The sequence below is a fragment of the Sycon ciliatum genome, chromosome 2 (assembly GCF_964019385.1).
Source record: "Sycon ciliatum chromosome 2, ocSycCili1.1, whole genome shotgun sequence".
NCBI lineage: Eukaryota > Metazoa > Porifera > Calcarea > Leucosolenida > Sycettidae > Sycon > Sycon ciliatum.
Genome location: NC_088644.1, coordinates 8,814,083 through 8,830,668, shown reverse-complemented (window position 1 = coordinate 8,830,668; position 16,586 = coordinate 8,814,083). Strand labels below are relative to the sequence as shown.

At 47.4% G+C, this 16,586-nt stretch overlaps 1 protein-coding gene across 2 annotated transcripts in view; it reads left to right on the top strand.

The window, feature by feature from the left end:
- The window catches only part of LOC135808540 (uncharacterized), a 249,824-nt gene that overhangs the window by 175,523 nt on the left and 57,715 nt on the right, over nt 1-16,586 (top strand). Inside the window, exon 5 of one of the 2 annotated variants that reach the window (XM_065321744.1) lies at nt 2,527-2,685. The exons of the other annotated variant lie outside the window; for it this stretch is intronic. Within the exon in view, the coding sequence (XP_065177816.1) occupies nt 2,527-2,685 (159 nt within the window). The remainder of the gene's footprint in view (nt 1-2,526; nt 2,686-16,586) is intronic. 2 annotated transcript variants of the gene reach the window in all.

Sequence of the window (16,586 nt, the reverse complement as noted above, 5' to 3'; positions counted from 1 at the left end):
TACTCTGATTTTCTCCGATCGAATATTCGAGTATTCGAGTATTCTTCATCTATACTTATAAAGAAGAGGCACCTGTGACGTGTGTTTGTCTGTGTGTTACGCAGAAGCGCTGCGGAGCAGCGCTGCCCTGAGGACGCGAAAGTGCGAACAGTGTAGCTAGCGGCCGCAGAAGCACTGAGCACGCGAAGCGTGCGAATCGTGTAGCTAGCGGAAGCAGCCACAGAAGCACTGAGCACGCGAAGCTTGCGAATCGTGTAGCCACCATACCACCACGTGAGCAGCCGCACAAGCGCTGCGGACCACGTGAATCGTTCTCTGCAAATAGAAACATCTGCAAAAAAAGGATACAAAAGATCTGCACAGACTGCACTCTGCATCTGATCTGCAGTGAAGAGCGCATCGTGCAGCTACCCTTTCCACGGACCACGTGAACCGTTCTCTGCAAATAGAAAGATCTCCAAAAAAATGATACAAAAGATCTACAGCTTCCTTTTCCACGTGAACCGTTCTCTGCAAATACAAAAAACTTGAAGACTTGACCTAGGCGACGCTTTGCACTTTTTCATGTTTTGAGCCGCTTCATCCGCCACCAGGTGATGGACAACCCTGACCAGCCTCCCGAAGGCGTAACAGACGTCCCTCCTTCTCCTTCCAACGATGAAGAACCTCCCTCACCAGGACTTCAGCGGTCTGGGAAAAGACGCCGCCGGTCCTCATCAATAACGTCGTCCGACGATGAAGGGGCCATTGCCCGCAGACGCGAACAAGCCAGGGTTCGAATGCAGAGGGCAAGGTCACAGGAAACTGAAGAACAGGCTGATCGCCGCAGACTTCTAAATCGTCGACAAACTGCTGCGACACGCTCTCAGGAGACGCATGAACGAACTCTGGAACGTAGAGACCGTGACTGCCGCCGAACTGCTGAGGCACGTTCGCATGAGACACCTGAGCAGGCAGACCATCGCCGAAGTCAAAGCCGTATGCAAGTTGCCAGAGCGAGGTCACTCGAGACGCAAGGGGACACGGAGGTACGAAGAAGCCAAAATGCTCAGCGGGTGGGAGCACCCCCGGATGAAAATGCATCCGCCACAGGGTCAGATCCCCACGAACAGCCTATGGCCACTACGAGAGCAGGTGAGCCTACTGGTAATTTCACCCGTAACATACAGACCATTAAACCAGATATCTGGGGTAAACTGGGCTTCTATTACGACAGCAACTTGGACTATCCCACTCACAGGTCCATCACATTAGGTGGCATGAACGTCCTGTGTAAGCATTGCAAGGCCAGAACGTGGAAAAATGAGCCGCCAGGTATATGTTGCTCAAGTGGAAAAATTGATCTCCCAGACTATGCAGAGCCACCTTAGCCGCTCAAAAACCTGCTTTCTGGCCTTATAACTCAGGAATCCAAGCACTTCCTCCAGAGCATTCGCAAATACAACAGTGCATTCTAGGGGTGAAACGAAGTAGTCGAAGGTTCGAAGGACCTTCGTTTTCCTTTGAAACGAACCTTCGTTTTCGATTCGAACGAAGGTCGACACGGGTTTAGTGCATGCATGCATTGATTTTGTGCGATGTGCTGAATGCACTAGCACTGTCCATGCTGTACTACAAGTAGGGGCACGGTCCGCGTGCGCACCGGAACTGAGGAAGTGACAAGTCACAAGTCAGTGAAGAACTAACTGGCCTTGTTCCAGTCACCAGCGCTGCGTGTTCCCGTTTTGCTGTAGTGTGTAGATCTACCATGGTGCACTCATAGATGACTTTTTTGATTGTATTCGTCCGGAGTGTTTGGCGCTCTGCGATACTAGTAGGAGAGTAGTTTTGCGATTTCGATCCTGTTTTCGCTCAGTAATGCTGCTTGTACCAGGAATATAGCTTGCTGTAGCTGCCGTCGATATCTACTACTACTAGTAGTGATGGTGTCTGGAGAAAGTTGTAGCAGCGCCATCGATCCCCCGATCAGTTGTCTCGGGATCAAGGCGCCCATCACGCACCATGGGGGAGAGGGAGAGAAGAAAGACTGTGTGTGAAAGAGTGAGAGCCTGAAAGCCAGAGAATGAAGGAGAGAGAGAGAGAGATGGGGGGGGGGGGGTGAGTGAGGGAGGGTGAGTGAGTGAGTCAGTAACAGATTAGCTTAGGAAGCTATATGCCAATGGTTCAGCAGCTGCGTTGCTTGCATAGGGGGGGGGGGGGGGGAGGGTGCAAGACGGAGAAGGTAAATCGGAGCTGCTGCCAGGCAGAATAGCATGCAGGCACTGGATCAGCGAGAAAGGGACCCCAAAAGGGAGCAAAAAGGAAAGAAGAAGAGAAAGAGACACGAACTGTGTCTTGCTCCCTAGAGCTCCCGAAACATCTCAGTGCAGAATGTTTTTGCAACATGGTGGTGTTGGGCCTGTAGCTCAGCCCACTAAACAATACCGCAGGCTAGGCGTGCTGGGCGGGTGTGTGTATGTATTCCCTTATCCATTTCTTTATGTCTACATAACAGACCAATTGTGATTCTAATTTTCTATTCGGCAGGTTGTCTGAATGAAACGTACTCTTTCTCTGGCGCTCTCTCACCCGTCCATCATTCTTCATCCCTGAAAGTCGTTACAGCAAAAACAAACCTTGCTGTTATTTTTAACGAGGCGAACCCCAGTGGCCCAGCAGTGGATCATACTACAATGACAGAAGATGGTGAGTATACATGTGATTATAGTGATTCTCGACTGTTGAGTCAAAAGTACACGATAGGGAACATACTATTATGACGTTTCTGTAACTTTTTATTAAAATAAATTGGAACAGTTGCTACATATAACATGGAACTAATTGTCGTACTTGTAAGTGAGAGAGGAGGCAGCGGATGAGCCTAGTGAAATGGCTACCCACACCTTCCTTTTATGATAGGGACAAACACTACAAACAGTCATGTAGATCTCATAAATGAAAAAAATTGACTAATATCCAAACAAACGGCGAGGAGATAATAATTTGATAGCCGTAATCAATAGGACAAGCTGAATCGACATACACAAATAGGAGATCCCCCAGATAGGCGTTAGCCTTTGGGTAATCCTGAAATATAGATTATTATCTATTATTACCAGGTGAGGGCCGATCCGCACACACTGACGTCAAACAGATCGACAATGAGCTGTGTGTGGCGGACTTTGTCGAATGCTTTGGTCATGTCCAATGTGCATAGTCCGGTCACATTTCCCCTGTCCTTGGCAGCGAAGAGACTGTCAGTGAGTAGGCAGAGGGCATCCTCAGTGGAGTGATGCTGACGGTAGGCAAATTGGGTAGTAGGGAGGCACTGGTTAGTTTGAAGGTGGCGGACAAGTTGGCGTTGGACGATCTTCTCAAGTAGTTTAGAGATAATGGGGAGTAAAGACACAGGTCGATAATTATTGGGGAGGGAGGGGTCGCCGGATTTATACAGAGGCACGACTGAAGCCAGTTTCAACGCTGAGGGCACTACACCAGTCCGGAGCGAAGCACAGAATAAAACGGCAAGTGAATACGCCAGAACATCAGCACATTCCTTCAAAACGGATCCTGGAATTCCGTCACTGCCAGTTGCTTTCGAAGCATCAATTTGCACCAGATACGTGCAGACATCCGATGGAGCGACTGGGTCGAAGCGATGGAGCGAGTCCATGGTGGGAGGGCCGCTTGGAACAGAGAGAACCTGGGGACGTTCACGATCCGTGATAATCCGATGGAAGGCCTCGCCGATTTCATCAACCTTGCAGGTTGGCTCTTGCGTGTGGCGTGTGCGGCCGGTGACGGCATCGACTAACTGCCAGGTCTTCCGCGCATTTCTGGCATTTACTTGACACTGCACAGCAAAATACTGGTTTCGTTTCCATCGTCGAGCATTCCTTGCCTGCGATCGGGCTCGCTTATACTCCTGATGAAGCGACTGGTTGGCTCTATCCTTCAGCCAGCGGGCGTGCAATCTGTTTTTTGTCTTTACCAGCTGGAACAGCTCTCTATCTGACCAGGGAGGGAGAGAAGCCTTCATTGCCTTTGTCGATGCCAGAGGTGCATGGCAATTGAGGGCTTGCATGAACGCAGAGTACCATTTGCCCCACATCTTGTTGACATCGTCATGGTTCTCAAACTCATGAAGTCAAGCGGCAGCCAAGTCCTGACGAAGCAACTCCATGTCCACTTTGTGAAGCTTCCGACTTAGGCGCTGGGACTGTGGTGGTGGGCTCTCAACCTGAAGCTGAAGACAGGCTTCCACTGCGAAACGGTCACTGATGGTTTGAGGAACAATAGTTGCCGCCGTAGATTCATCAGGATGTGCCGTGCCAGAATCAGGTCCAGTACTGTGTGTAGTACTGGGCACCCAGGCGTTACTCGAGTTGGTTCATTGACCAAGTTGCGGAGACCGTAAGAACGACACATATCCATGGGGTGAGGAAACTGTGCACCGGGATTACTTTGATCTACGTTCACATTCAGGTCACCAACAAGCGTGACAGTCGACGCCCTGAGGGTGGCCTGGTGCAGCATAACCTCAAGCTTGGGCCAAAAAGCGATTGTGGCATCTGGTTGTCTGTAGGTACATGCTAGGAGGTGCCGTTCTTGGCGCCCTCTCAATTCGAGCCACGTAGACTCCACCCCTTCCGAAGTAATGTCGGCAGCATGCACGATAGGGAGGTGCTGGCGGTAGTAGAAGCATGTCCCGCCACCACGTCGCCCTACACGGCCAGAACGCGCTATACTATATCCTGGAATTCTTATCTTGCCGTCTGAGATAGTGCAATCCAACCACGTCTCCGCTATACCCAGCACGTCGAGCTTACGTTACGTACCTTATGCCGGAGGCTGCATGCGTTAATGAAGCCTATCTTAAGGGAAGCGGGAGGCTGCATAGTAGCACGAGGGAAAAGGGATAAGCATGGGGATTAAGAGCAAGTAGTGCAGTAAGTATTAAAGAAAGAAAGAAAGAAAGGTAACACATACCACTAATAGTTAACACTGACGGACCGTAATTACCTTCATTGCACTAGTGGCTTCCTCTGCGGGCAGCTGCAACTCTCTCTGCCAGCTTCTTGCGCTCACGGTTTGAATACTCCTTAGCCCACGCAATTTGCGGGTCGTTCAAGGCAGAGGCAGGGGATAGGACAGTGGCGGAGAAGGTGTGTTTGCCTGCTGCAAGTCTGAAGCCTTCTTCATCAGGGGAAGGGGTTGTCACGCTGCTCTTTTCTTTGTCTCCAGGTTGGCTGAAAGCCGGCACATGGTTATTAGTGGTATCAGTTGTGCCAGTGCTGCTGGTCCCATTGGCTAAAAGTGCCTGGCGATAGCTGTTGACTGAGGCAGTGTTCAGCCCTGTGTTGCTAGCTGCACCTGTCTCCACACTGACCACAGCTGGTTCTACAGCGGCTTCTGCGGGCTGGGAGTTCAACTTTGCACACCTGATGAGCCGTCATGTCCTATACGGCGAAACGTACGTCGTGTGGAACACTTGCTATTGTACATAGCTACTAGTCCATCACATTTACATGAAAGTGAAGTTCAGTAGGATATTGACGTTTCGGTTTGTCACAATTCGTCTTCGCTTAGCTTCCCCTTTCTATGTTTATTAATTATTACATAAACTTGAGCCTCCCAAGTTGGGTGGTCTGTTGCTTTGCGTTGTCGAGTGGTAGTAGGGCCGGTCTGTCCAATAGTCTTACAAGTTTCGTCATCATCCATAAACTTTCGGCATTCTTTGTTGCCGTGGCGCGTAGCTCATGCTCTTCTTCGTTGCGCGTTCCTTCCCCTCTTGGACCTTTCCGAACCTGAGCCTTCCAAGTTGGAAGGTTGTTGGTTTGCGCCTTGGAGAAGTGTTGGAGCTAGGTGTCAGGTCGCCGAATGTCTCAGTACTCCTTGTCAGTTTTGTGCCATTTTGTCGCGCTCGCTGACTGTATAAGATCTGGTTACGTTGGTGGACAGTTTGCCATAACTCGTAACATTTTGTCCTTTTCCTTTCTTCATCATAACTATATTGGCTTACCATCCGAGTTCAACTTATAATATAGATCCTTTTCTCTTTACATATTACTATTGGCTCAACCTCAGAGTTTTTACTAGCGTTTTCAGAATTTAATAAAGGTAGACGAGATATTACACACAATTATTATCTACGCATGCATCTACGCAAGAAGCACAGTAGTAAGCAACGAGCGGGTTCTGGCGCAGGGGGCGCCCGGGTCCCAAAAAGGGGTATTATTGGAAAATGGGGTACTAATAGTACCCCATTTTTGCGGTATAAATTATTTTTGGCCCGGTTTTTTGCGGATAAAAATATGTGCCAGGGGTGCCCCTACCTCAAAAAAGGGGTATTATTGAAAATATGTATTGGGGTGTTATGCTCTACCCTAAACAATAAGGTAATATGGTGTCATGATTTGGAATTCCGCATGTATCATTAATTTTGATTTTTAATTGATGGTGTCGTGGGAGCGTCAGGCGAAAACACCAACAGCCACCATTCTGGCACGAGGAGGAGGCGAAGCCGATCGTCCAAATCGTGCCTATGGAGTGTAAAAATCAAGGAAGCGCAGCGTAGCTTGGAGGAGATGAAAAAAATGTCGACGTTTTGCAGGGGGACGCACTTGCAGATGCGCCCTGGGACACCAGCAGCGATGAAAACTATAAGGTCAGACCACACAGTAGTTATCTGTCTACCGTCTCTTGGTTGATTCCGCATGTATCATTAATTTTGATTTTTAGGGGTGGGTGTTATGTCCTGCCCTACATCATAATATAAAAAAAAGGTTTTTCGGGTGTTGGAGGTGGTGAAGGGGGTATGACATCATGATTGTACCCCAATGGTTGTACCTGATCATTGCCCCGGATGGGAGTCGGTATAAAAAGTAGATACTTCAAGTACACTTGGTCCGACTGTGTGCTTCGGTTCGAATGTCAAGCAAATAAATTCAAATAATCTCAGGACGGAATAAACTTTCCAGCTACATAACACTGTCCTTCAGTTGTCGATTTGTGATGTTGAAGAGGAAATAGCTCTAACTCCAAAGGAGGCAGCACCTCATAATCCTAGTCGACTCGCGCATTTCGCGTCCAAAGTTTGTCGTCAGAGAACTCCTGTTGCTTCTCGCGCAACACAGAGAAGGCCTGGTGCTGAAATCAACACCCAAATGCGATGGAGAATTGTCACGGGGTACCAGCAACTCCTGGGCGATCGTTCTCGAGTGCCTCCTGGCGGATTGAAATCACCGCAGTCGCTGTTTCCTTCGCAGAATTTCAGTGAACTCGTCATCCAGAAACTCGTGCAGAAAGCACCAGCATCGCGCCGTCCAGTTTGCTGATCTCTCTCGCAGTCGTTCACGATGTGGCGGTTCACGAATCAAGATTACAGAAAAATCGCCGAGAAGTAGTTGATCGAAATAAATAACCACGGCTGAGGTCGCCTTTCAGGCGACAACCTGGCTGGAAAACTGAAGCGCAGAAAGGGTGAATTGTTCTGCGGATACGGTGCGTGAATGGTGCGGAGTTCTCGGAGCCGCGATCGCGATGCGTCATCGCTACATCAAGCTTTTGCTAAAGCTCCGTCACAAGATCTCCCGTCTCCGGCTCCGGGTTCAGTGGATTCGTAAAAGTAATTAGATACTAAACAGGGAAGAGAACGCATGGTTAGACGTGTCGACATTACCATGTCGACACAGATCTGTTTCAGTAAGCGCCACCCCTAAGGTCGCCTTTCAGGCGAAAACCTGGCTGGAAAACTGAAGCGCAGAAAGGTCATGAACTGTTCTGCGGATACGGTGCGTGAATGGCGCGGAGTTTTCGGATCCGCGATCGCGATGCGTCATCGCTACATCAAGCTTATGCTAAAGCTCCGTCACAAGATCTCCCGTCTCCGGCTCCGAGGCCAGTGGATTCGTAAAAGTAAGTAACTAAAGTAGTAAAGAGGGAAGAGCACGCATGGTTAGACATGTGTCGACTTGTCATGTCGACACAGATCTGATTCAGTACGCGCGCGGCACACGGTGATGAGAAGTGATTTTTTATGCGTGGTGGTGTCGCCTCATTTGAATTGATGGTGTCGTGGGAGCGTCAGGCGAAAACACCAACAGCCACCATTCTGGCACGAGGAGGAGGCGAAGCCGATCGTCCAAATCGTGCCTATGGAGTGTAAAAATCAAGGAAGCGCAGCGTAGCTTGGAGGAGATGAAAAAAATGTCGACGTTTTGCAGGGGGACGCACTTGCAGATGTGCCCCGGGACACCAGCAGCGATGAAAACTATAAGGTCAGACCACACAGTAGTTATCTGTCTACCGTCTCTTGGTTGATTTTTAGTACAGGTGCTCCTTTGTAAATATGCTTGAGTTTTGAAGTGAAGCGCACATTTTAATAAGTCGGACCAAGTAGAATACTGGATATGGGGATCATAAACATAATAATGAAGATGTTGGTGTGTGTGTGTGTGTGCGCGCGCGCCGTTATTAAATATCGATGCTAATCATGAATGTGCAGCAATGTCTTTATACCCAAAAGCCAGTGTGTGGACACCATCTTCCAAGATGAACTTCTTGCTGTCGAAGCCGATGAGAGCTATCTTGTGAATCCTTTCACCAAGCACTCGATGCTTACGACTCCGCAACACTTACATGATTCTCATGACTTGTGTCTCTTCTGTAAGACATGAGCGGTGGTCAGCGATCATGATGATTGTCTTCACAACATCTCGTTGTACACCTTTGGCTTGTTTGCCGCTGCTGCCTCCTGCACATTCACAGGCGTACATTTTGCTGCGGAGTGCCACAAACTCACAGATTGGTTCACCACACAACTCATCCTTGAACTGTCTGACGACCTTCTTGTTCGCAGTAGTGTACAGTGGATGATCCTCGGGATAGTTTGATGTCTTGTAGATGACAAGATCCTGCTTCATGTCAGCGTACAGATCATCAGTTTCCACAAAGAGCACCAGACTATCGGTATCAGTATAGAGTAGGTGTAACTTGTCGTTGTAACGCATTATAGACCTCCAGATAGTGATTGTTGACGACCGTCCATCTGTTGGATGCCATGCTGAACCCACCCCTCTTTCCATGATCGATGAAATTGTGTACATCAATATCTCTAATCTCATTCAGCGGGACCTTGGTGACCATCAGGAGTGTGTCCCAGGCAAGTCCAGACAGTGTAAGGTAGTTTGCAGGATTCAATTCATAAGTGTCGTGCGCTGAAGTGTTGGACCTTTTATTTCACTTCTCGATACGAATCTGCAACACGCTCATGGTTCTCATGACTTGTGTCTCTTCTGTGGGACATGAGCGACAGTCAGCGATCGTGATGGTTGTCTTCACAACATCTCGTTGTATACCCTTGGCTCGTTTGCCGCTGCTGCCTCCTGTACATTCATATGCGTACATTTTGGTGCAGAGTGCCACAAACTCACAGATCGGCTCACCACCCAACTCATTCTTGAACTTTCCAACTATCTTCTTGTTCGCAGTAGTGTACAGTGGATGATCCTTGGGATAGTTTGATGTCTTGTAGATGACAAGATCCTGCTTCATGTCAGCGTACAGATCATCAGTTTCCACGGAGAGCACCAGACTATCGGTATCAGTATAAAGTAAGTGTAACGTATCGTTGTAACGCATCATGGACCTCCAGATAGTGATTGTTGACGACCGTCCATCTGTTGGATGCCATGCTGATCCCACCCCTCTTTCCATGATCGATGAAATTGTACACGTCAATATCTCTAATCTCATCCAGCGAGACCTTGGTGACCATCAGGAGTGCGTCCCAGGCAAGTCCAGACAGTGTAAGGTAGTTTGCAGGATTCAATCCATAAGTGTCATGCGCTGAAGTGTTGGACGTTTTATTTCACTTCTCGATACGACTCTGCAACACGTTCATGGTTCTCATGACTTGTGTCTCTTCTGTGGGACATGAGCGACAGTCAGCGATCGTGATGGTTGTCTTCACAACATCTCGTTGTATACCCTTGGCTCGTTTGCCGCTGCTGCCTCCTGTACATTCATATGCGTACATTTTGCTGCAGAGTGCCACAAACTCACAGATCGGCTCACCACCCAACTCATTCTTGAACTTTCCGATTACCTTCTTGTTCGCAGTAGTGTACAGTGGATGATCCTCGGGATAGTTTGATGTCTTGTAGATGACACGATCCTGCTTCATGTCAGCGTACAGATCATCTGTTTCCACGGAGAGCACCAGACTATCGGTATCAGGATAGAGTATATAACCCCCCGGGAGTGTGCAACTCCTGATACCCTTTCTATGAGGTACGCTGACTCACATTATGTGGTGCAGTGTCGCAGTATGGGTGGGCATAGGATTCCATTAAGAGTACATGAAAACCAGAGTGTGTTTCTCGGATGGGTTGCTGACACGGTGCCGGGAACTCCGTGATTACATCATTTTAGTGATGTAGTGCATACAAGCAGGATTCAAGCAGGTCTCTTTCTACACAACTGCCACTCAGTTGTATGTACTACGCCATTTCCCACCTCAGTTCTGAGCCAAATTTGGTGTAATCACGGAATTTCACCGTGACAGACACCCATATGCATAGTAGAAAAAGGCCCGAGCTGCACACTCTGGTTTTCATGTACTCTTGATGTCGTCACTTACACTTTCCAGCTCTAGGTTGCCCTGGGTACCAATGAACGCGATTTCTGGGTCACAGCTTGCGCAATGGCTTTATAATTATATTTTTGGAATGGCCACTCGGCGTACTCATCACAAATTTTCTATTGCAATTACATGCATGTACAATATATTCAAATTTCGTATTTTTGGTGACTTTACCACCGTCGTGGAGACTGGTCGGTGAGGAGCAGGTAGCCATCGCTTGTAGAATCAAACACATGGTTCCACAGTGTGGCTGATTCAGCAAGAACCAGGTCCATACAAGGAACATTCGCGTTGTATTTTACCATCGAAGTAAGTCACTTTCCTTGTTATTAGTGTTTTTGCATTCAACATTTCTGCGATTTTTGAATAATTGAGTTTTCAATCATTCATTCTTCATTTCTTCATGTTCACTGCCTCGCTTATAGGCTATTCATACTACGTTACACTACGCGTCACGTTTTGGAATACGACGTACTGGCAGACGTCGTTTCCATGCAGGTGCATTCACACAGGCACGCACACGCTGCTCGTACAGCTGTGTGTACAGCTTCTTTCGGACACAAACTGCTGGGAACGATAGAACGAAACTCGGTACAGGGGTCTGGATACGTCGTCTACGTTTTCGTATCAAGAGTACGATTTTCCCGCCACGTTCCATGTTGTCATGGCTATCCGGACGAAAACGTCACGTACGTCAAGTTTTGGGCGTAGTGTGAATGGCCCATTACCGTCTGATCTGAAGAACGCGATCGAGGTGACTGATGGTTACTGCCTGGTATAACGGGTGTTGTGCTGGTCACGCTCTATTTGGGACAGTACATGGGATAAGTATGGATTATCCCGTGAGTAGTCTACGAGTGGTATACCACCAAATATTTTCACGAGTGCGTTAGCACGAGGGAAAATATAAGGGACACGGTATACACAGAGTACGAATGGTATAATCCATTTATCCCATGTATTGTTCCAAATACAGCGTGACAAGCACTAAAATCTCCCTTATTGGCATGATCCGGGGAATATTCGTAACCCCAGTGGGGTATTATTGACCCAGTGACCCCAGCGGGGTATATTATTGACCCCAGCGGGGTATATCGCTCTATACACATGTACCCCACTCAGAACCAGGGAGTAGTACAATACAACTCCCTGCTCAGAACGGTCGCTGATTGGCTGAAATGGCCCAAATCGTTTCGTACCATGGGATAAATGGATTATACCATTCGTAGATCTACTCTGTTTATACCGTGTCCCATATATTTTCCCTCGTGCTGACAAACTCGTGAAAATATCCGGCCATATACCCCTCGTACTTATGGGATAATCCATACATGTCTGGTCCTCCTGTACCACGCAAAAACTCCAACCAGACTCATTAAATTGTTGTCCTCGGGCATCGGCCACGTTGATTGATTGTCCACTGAACTTTCCTTGAAGAATGATCGATAAAAAAAAAAAGAAAAAGAAAAAAAGGGTGGTCAGAATGAGATTCGAGTACACAACCATGGTCCCAGCAGTTTATGTGGATGTCGCTCATACATGTAGATGCGGAATTTTGCGCAATGATGGGTTGTTGATTCGACGCTTCAGACGATCCCAGGACGGATACCCTGACATGCCGTCAATCCTTTTTCTACACCTTGTCCTCATCCACTTACTGAGGTGCGGTGAGCCCGTAAGTGGGATCACTTGCAAGTCCACCCATAGTAAGAAATGTTGTATGTCCAAAAGAATTATACGAGAGGAAAGCTAGAATAATTCTACACCTCATGGACCTTTCGATTACGGACATAGATAAAAAACTAATTGACTTATCCCAATCGAAAGATTCCGAATGCGAACAACAACAACAAAAAAAGACACGGCATGCCGCGAGCAACCTTTTGGTTTTGGCGCTCACCGTTTTCACCGTGTTCTCCAAGGTCGTCACCTACATTCAGGATGACCTTTAACCTCATCAATCTATTGACATTATAACCGAATACATAGAGGATTAGTCACTCATTCAACTGTAGTCTCTTTATCAACCAGTATGAGTAGCTCCAGATGTAGCACACCAATCCGTTGATTGACAACTGACACGCCGTTTATCCCGCCGGTTGATGAGGAGGACCTGCCCTCACACCAACCCCAGCAGCCATTATACTGGAATGTATTCCTTTTATTCCGTGTGTCATCAGAGCGGCAGATTGAGATCAGGAAAATACAGTGCTTCACACCGAGACACGAGTTGGAGGATATTCTTGACGATGGATTGACTAGTCGTCAAGATATGACACCAAGCGCCATTGGAGAGTTTCTGATTCGAATCAGTAACGGCAAGTTTGGTGCTGGCCAATGTCCGATTCTCCTACCACAAGATGTTGATGTAACCGACTTCGGTGATCTCAGCGAAGCCGATGATTCCGTGCTATTGCATCTCATGCTGGAACCCAAGGAGAATTACGTCCGGGCCACCCAGTATGTTGATGAGAGAATTACGACACGCATCCAGAACGTATTTCAAGAAACAGAAGAAATCGACGTGCCTGAATTTAGGAGAATCATCAACATGATCAACGTCAGTATCTGCATTCGTTTGTCGGATATAAAACTCGTGGAGTCGCCCCCGATGAAACTGAAGGCCGTGCCCACAAGCATCACGAATGTCAACGTCGAGATGAACACCATCAATGTGGCCGCAGACGGCACCTGCACAGTGCGGGATCGCAGCTTTCGTGACGAGTCGAAGACCAAACGCACGCGTCATGAGGCCGACTATGATGATTTGAAACCTGTGGTCACCATTGCAATGGAGAAGAGGAAGGTAGTGTGCATGTAACATGTTTAGGTCAGAGTAACTCTGCTTACTTATCTGCAACCATTAGGGGCATTAGTGTACATCAGAGCGTCCGATAACTCCCCCTCGTACTGTGTGTCACGGAAGAGGTCATGGGTTAATCCATCCTCACATGTACATTGTATTCGAAGAGTAAACTTTGTAGTCTCTCATCTGATACCTGAGCTTGATGAAATGAGCCAGAGCGCGCTAAAACATGACCACAGCATTTTTTGAAAAAGTCGAGAAAATCGCGATTTGAATTCCGCGGCAAAAAATACGAAGTGCAGTGCAACGCGAGTCGCTGTTGTTGTTCTCCTCGGTCGACTGGACTGTTCCGGATGCATTTCTTTGTTGCAAGTAAGTAGTTTATTTGTTTGAGTTTGTATTCCATGTTGCGCTGAGTCGCCTAAAACTGATCGTCATCGATGTATCGACGGAACAGCCTAGTAGTAGTAATGTACTGCGGAGTGGAAGAAGACGACATCATCGCACTCCATGCGCAGGATAAATATTTTGAGGATTCGGATCGGAAACAGAAGGAAGACGATGATGGCTACAGCGACGAGTCATTTGCGGGCGACACTTTCATCGAGCGTAAAAGAATTGATGCTGGTAGTCCCACGATCTGCAGTGACGAGGAATTCTACTCTGATGACAACCTGGCAAGCGATTCGCATCGACACTGACTTGGGAGGTGAGTCGGCCAATGATTTGGGCAGAATGGACATCGCTGCACATATCCGGGACAATGCCAGTATTGGTTGCAAGTGCAAAAACAATCAATGGACTCTGCTGCTCCCTCAACTTGCTCAAGTCGATAATTTGAGTACTCTTATGCGGAACATCGTTAGCACAAGCAGTAGGAAGCGAAAGCAGTACTCTCTGGCGAGCGAAGAAAACTGTGTGCAAGATGGGCTTTGGTGTGGGGAATATGAGTGCGACGTCTAGTATGTTGAGGAACACTGTGTGCAGCAGTGTATACTGTATATCTGAAAGTACAGGTGGAGTGTGATGGAGAGGACTTGGAGTGCCAACTTCTTCGGCCATCTACAGATGTTGACCGTGTTTTCGCTGGCGGTTCTCCAGTGGTACTCCAAAACAGGAGGTATTTCGGACATCCATCTCAGCTGCCTATAGAAATTTTGGATTTGGCCGAGTACCTGTCAGCTCATGCTATAAGAGCCTGGACAGAGGAACTGACCCGGAAAGGATGAACCAAGGGACATATCAACTGTGTGCAAAAATGACAATCCCATTGCTGTACATAGAATTTCACCATTTCAACAGTGCTGCATATAATACCATTGTAGCAACACTTAGACATGTCAGATCAGTCCAAAACTTTCAGACAGCGAACATTAGGTGTGTTTGATCATTTTTGAACAAAAAACTGAAAATCGAAATTTTGGTCTGTGGTCATATTTTAGCGTGCTCTGGCTCAAATCATGAAGTTGTCAACAAGAACTGAATTTTCACTGGTTTAAGGGATAGACACTGAATTTTATATAGTAAATACTACCTACGGCAACAATAACTGAATTTTCACTGGTTTGAGGGATAGACACTGAATTTTAAAAAGTAAAATACTACCTTCCTCCTCCTCTCCATTGCGATCTTCAGTGTTCGTTCCATTATGATTATTCTTTGTAATATGTATCGTATCTATCAAGAATTGACCTTTGTGACGTGTGTGAGCATGCCCATTTTCGAAAAAATTGCATGGGGAGGTGGAACGGGAGGAGGGGTGGGGTGGGTCACGGAAAAAACACCAACATCTTCATTATTATGTTTATGATCCCCATATCCAGTATTCTACTTGGTCCGACTTATTAAAATGTGCGCTTCACTTCAAAACTCAAGCATATGTACAAAGGAGCACCTGTACTAAAAATCAACCAAGAGACGGTAGACAGATAACTACTGTGTGGTCTGACCTTATAGTTTTCATCGCTGCTGGTGTCCCAGGGCGCATCTGCAAGTGCGTCCCCCTGCAAAACGTCGACACTTTTTTCATCTCCTCCAAGCTACGCTGCGCTTCCTTGATTTTTACACTCCATAGGCACGATTTGGACGATCGGCTTCGCCTCCTCCTCGTGCCAGAATGGTGGCTGTTGGTGTTTTCGCCTGACGCTCCCACGACACCATCAATTCAAATGAGGCGACACCACCACGCATAAAAAATCACTTCTCATCACCGTGTGCCGCGCGCGTACTGAATCAGATCTGTGTCGACATGACAAGTCGACACATGTCTAACCATGCGTGCTCTTCTCTCTTTACTACTTTAGTTACTTACTTTTACGAATCCACTGGCCTCGGAGCCGGAGACGGGAGATCTTGTGACGGAGCTTTAGCATAAGCTTGATGTAGCGATGACGCATCGCGATCGCGGATCCGAGAACTCCGCGCCATTCACGCACCGTATCCGCAGAACAGTTCATGACCTTTCTGCGCTTCAGTTTTCCAGCCAGGTTTTCGCCTGAAAGGCGACCTTAGGGGTGGCGCTTACTGAAACAGATCTGTGTCGACATGATAATGTCGACACGTCTAACCATGCGTTCTCTTCCCTGTTTAGTATCTAATTACTTTTACGAATCCACTGAACCCGGAGCCGGAGACGGGAGATCTTGTGACGGAGAGTAGTAAGTAACGAGCGGGTTCTGTGCCAGGGGGCGCCCGGGTCCCAAAAAATGGGGTATTATTGAAAAATGGGGTACTAATAGTACCCCATTCTTGCGGTGAAAATTATTTTTGGCCCGGTTTTTTGCGGATAAAAATATGTGCCAGGGGGTGCCCCTACCTCAAAAAAGGGGTATTATTGAAAATATGTATTGGGGTGTTATGCTCTACCCTAAACAATAAGGTAATATGGTGTCATGATTTGGAATTCCGCATGTATCATTAATTTTGATTTTTAGGGGTGGTTGTTATGTCCTGCCCTACATCATAATATTGCATTCCGATGTCTAAAATATTACTATTTCTAATGTCAATGTTATCTCACTTTTTCCAATTTTATATTAATCAGAACTCATAGTTTTGCAGTATTTTGACTTGTAATTTCAATTTTTCGGATCATTTTCCGGACCCCACCCCGCCTCCCCTCCACCTCCCCCAGGTATTTCTCACAAGTAGCTCGTG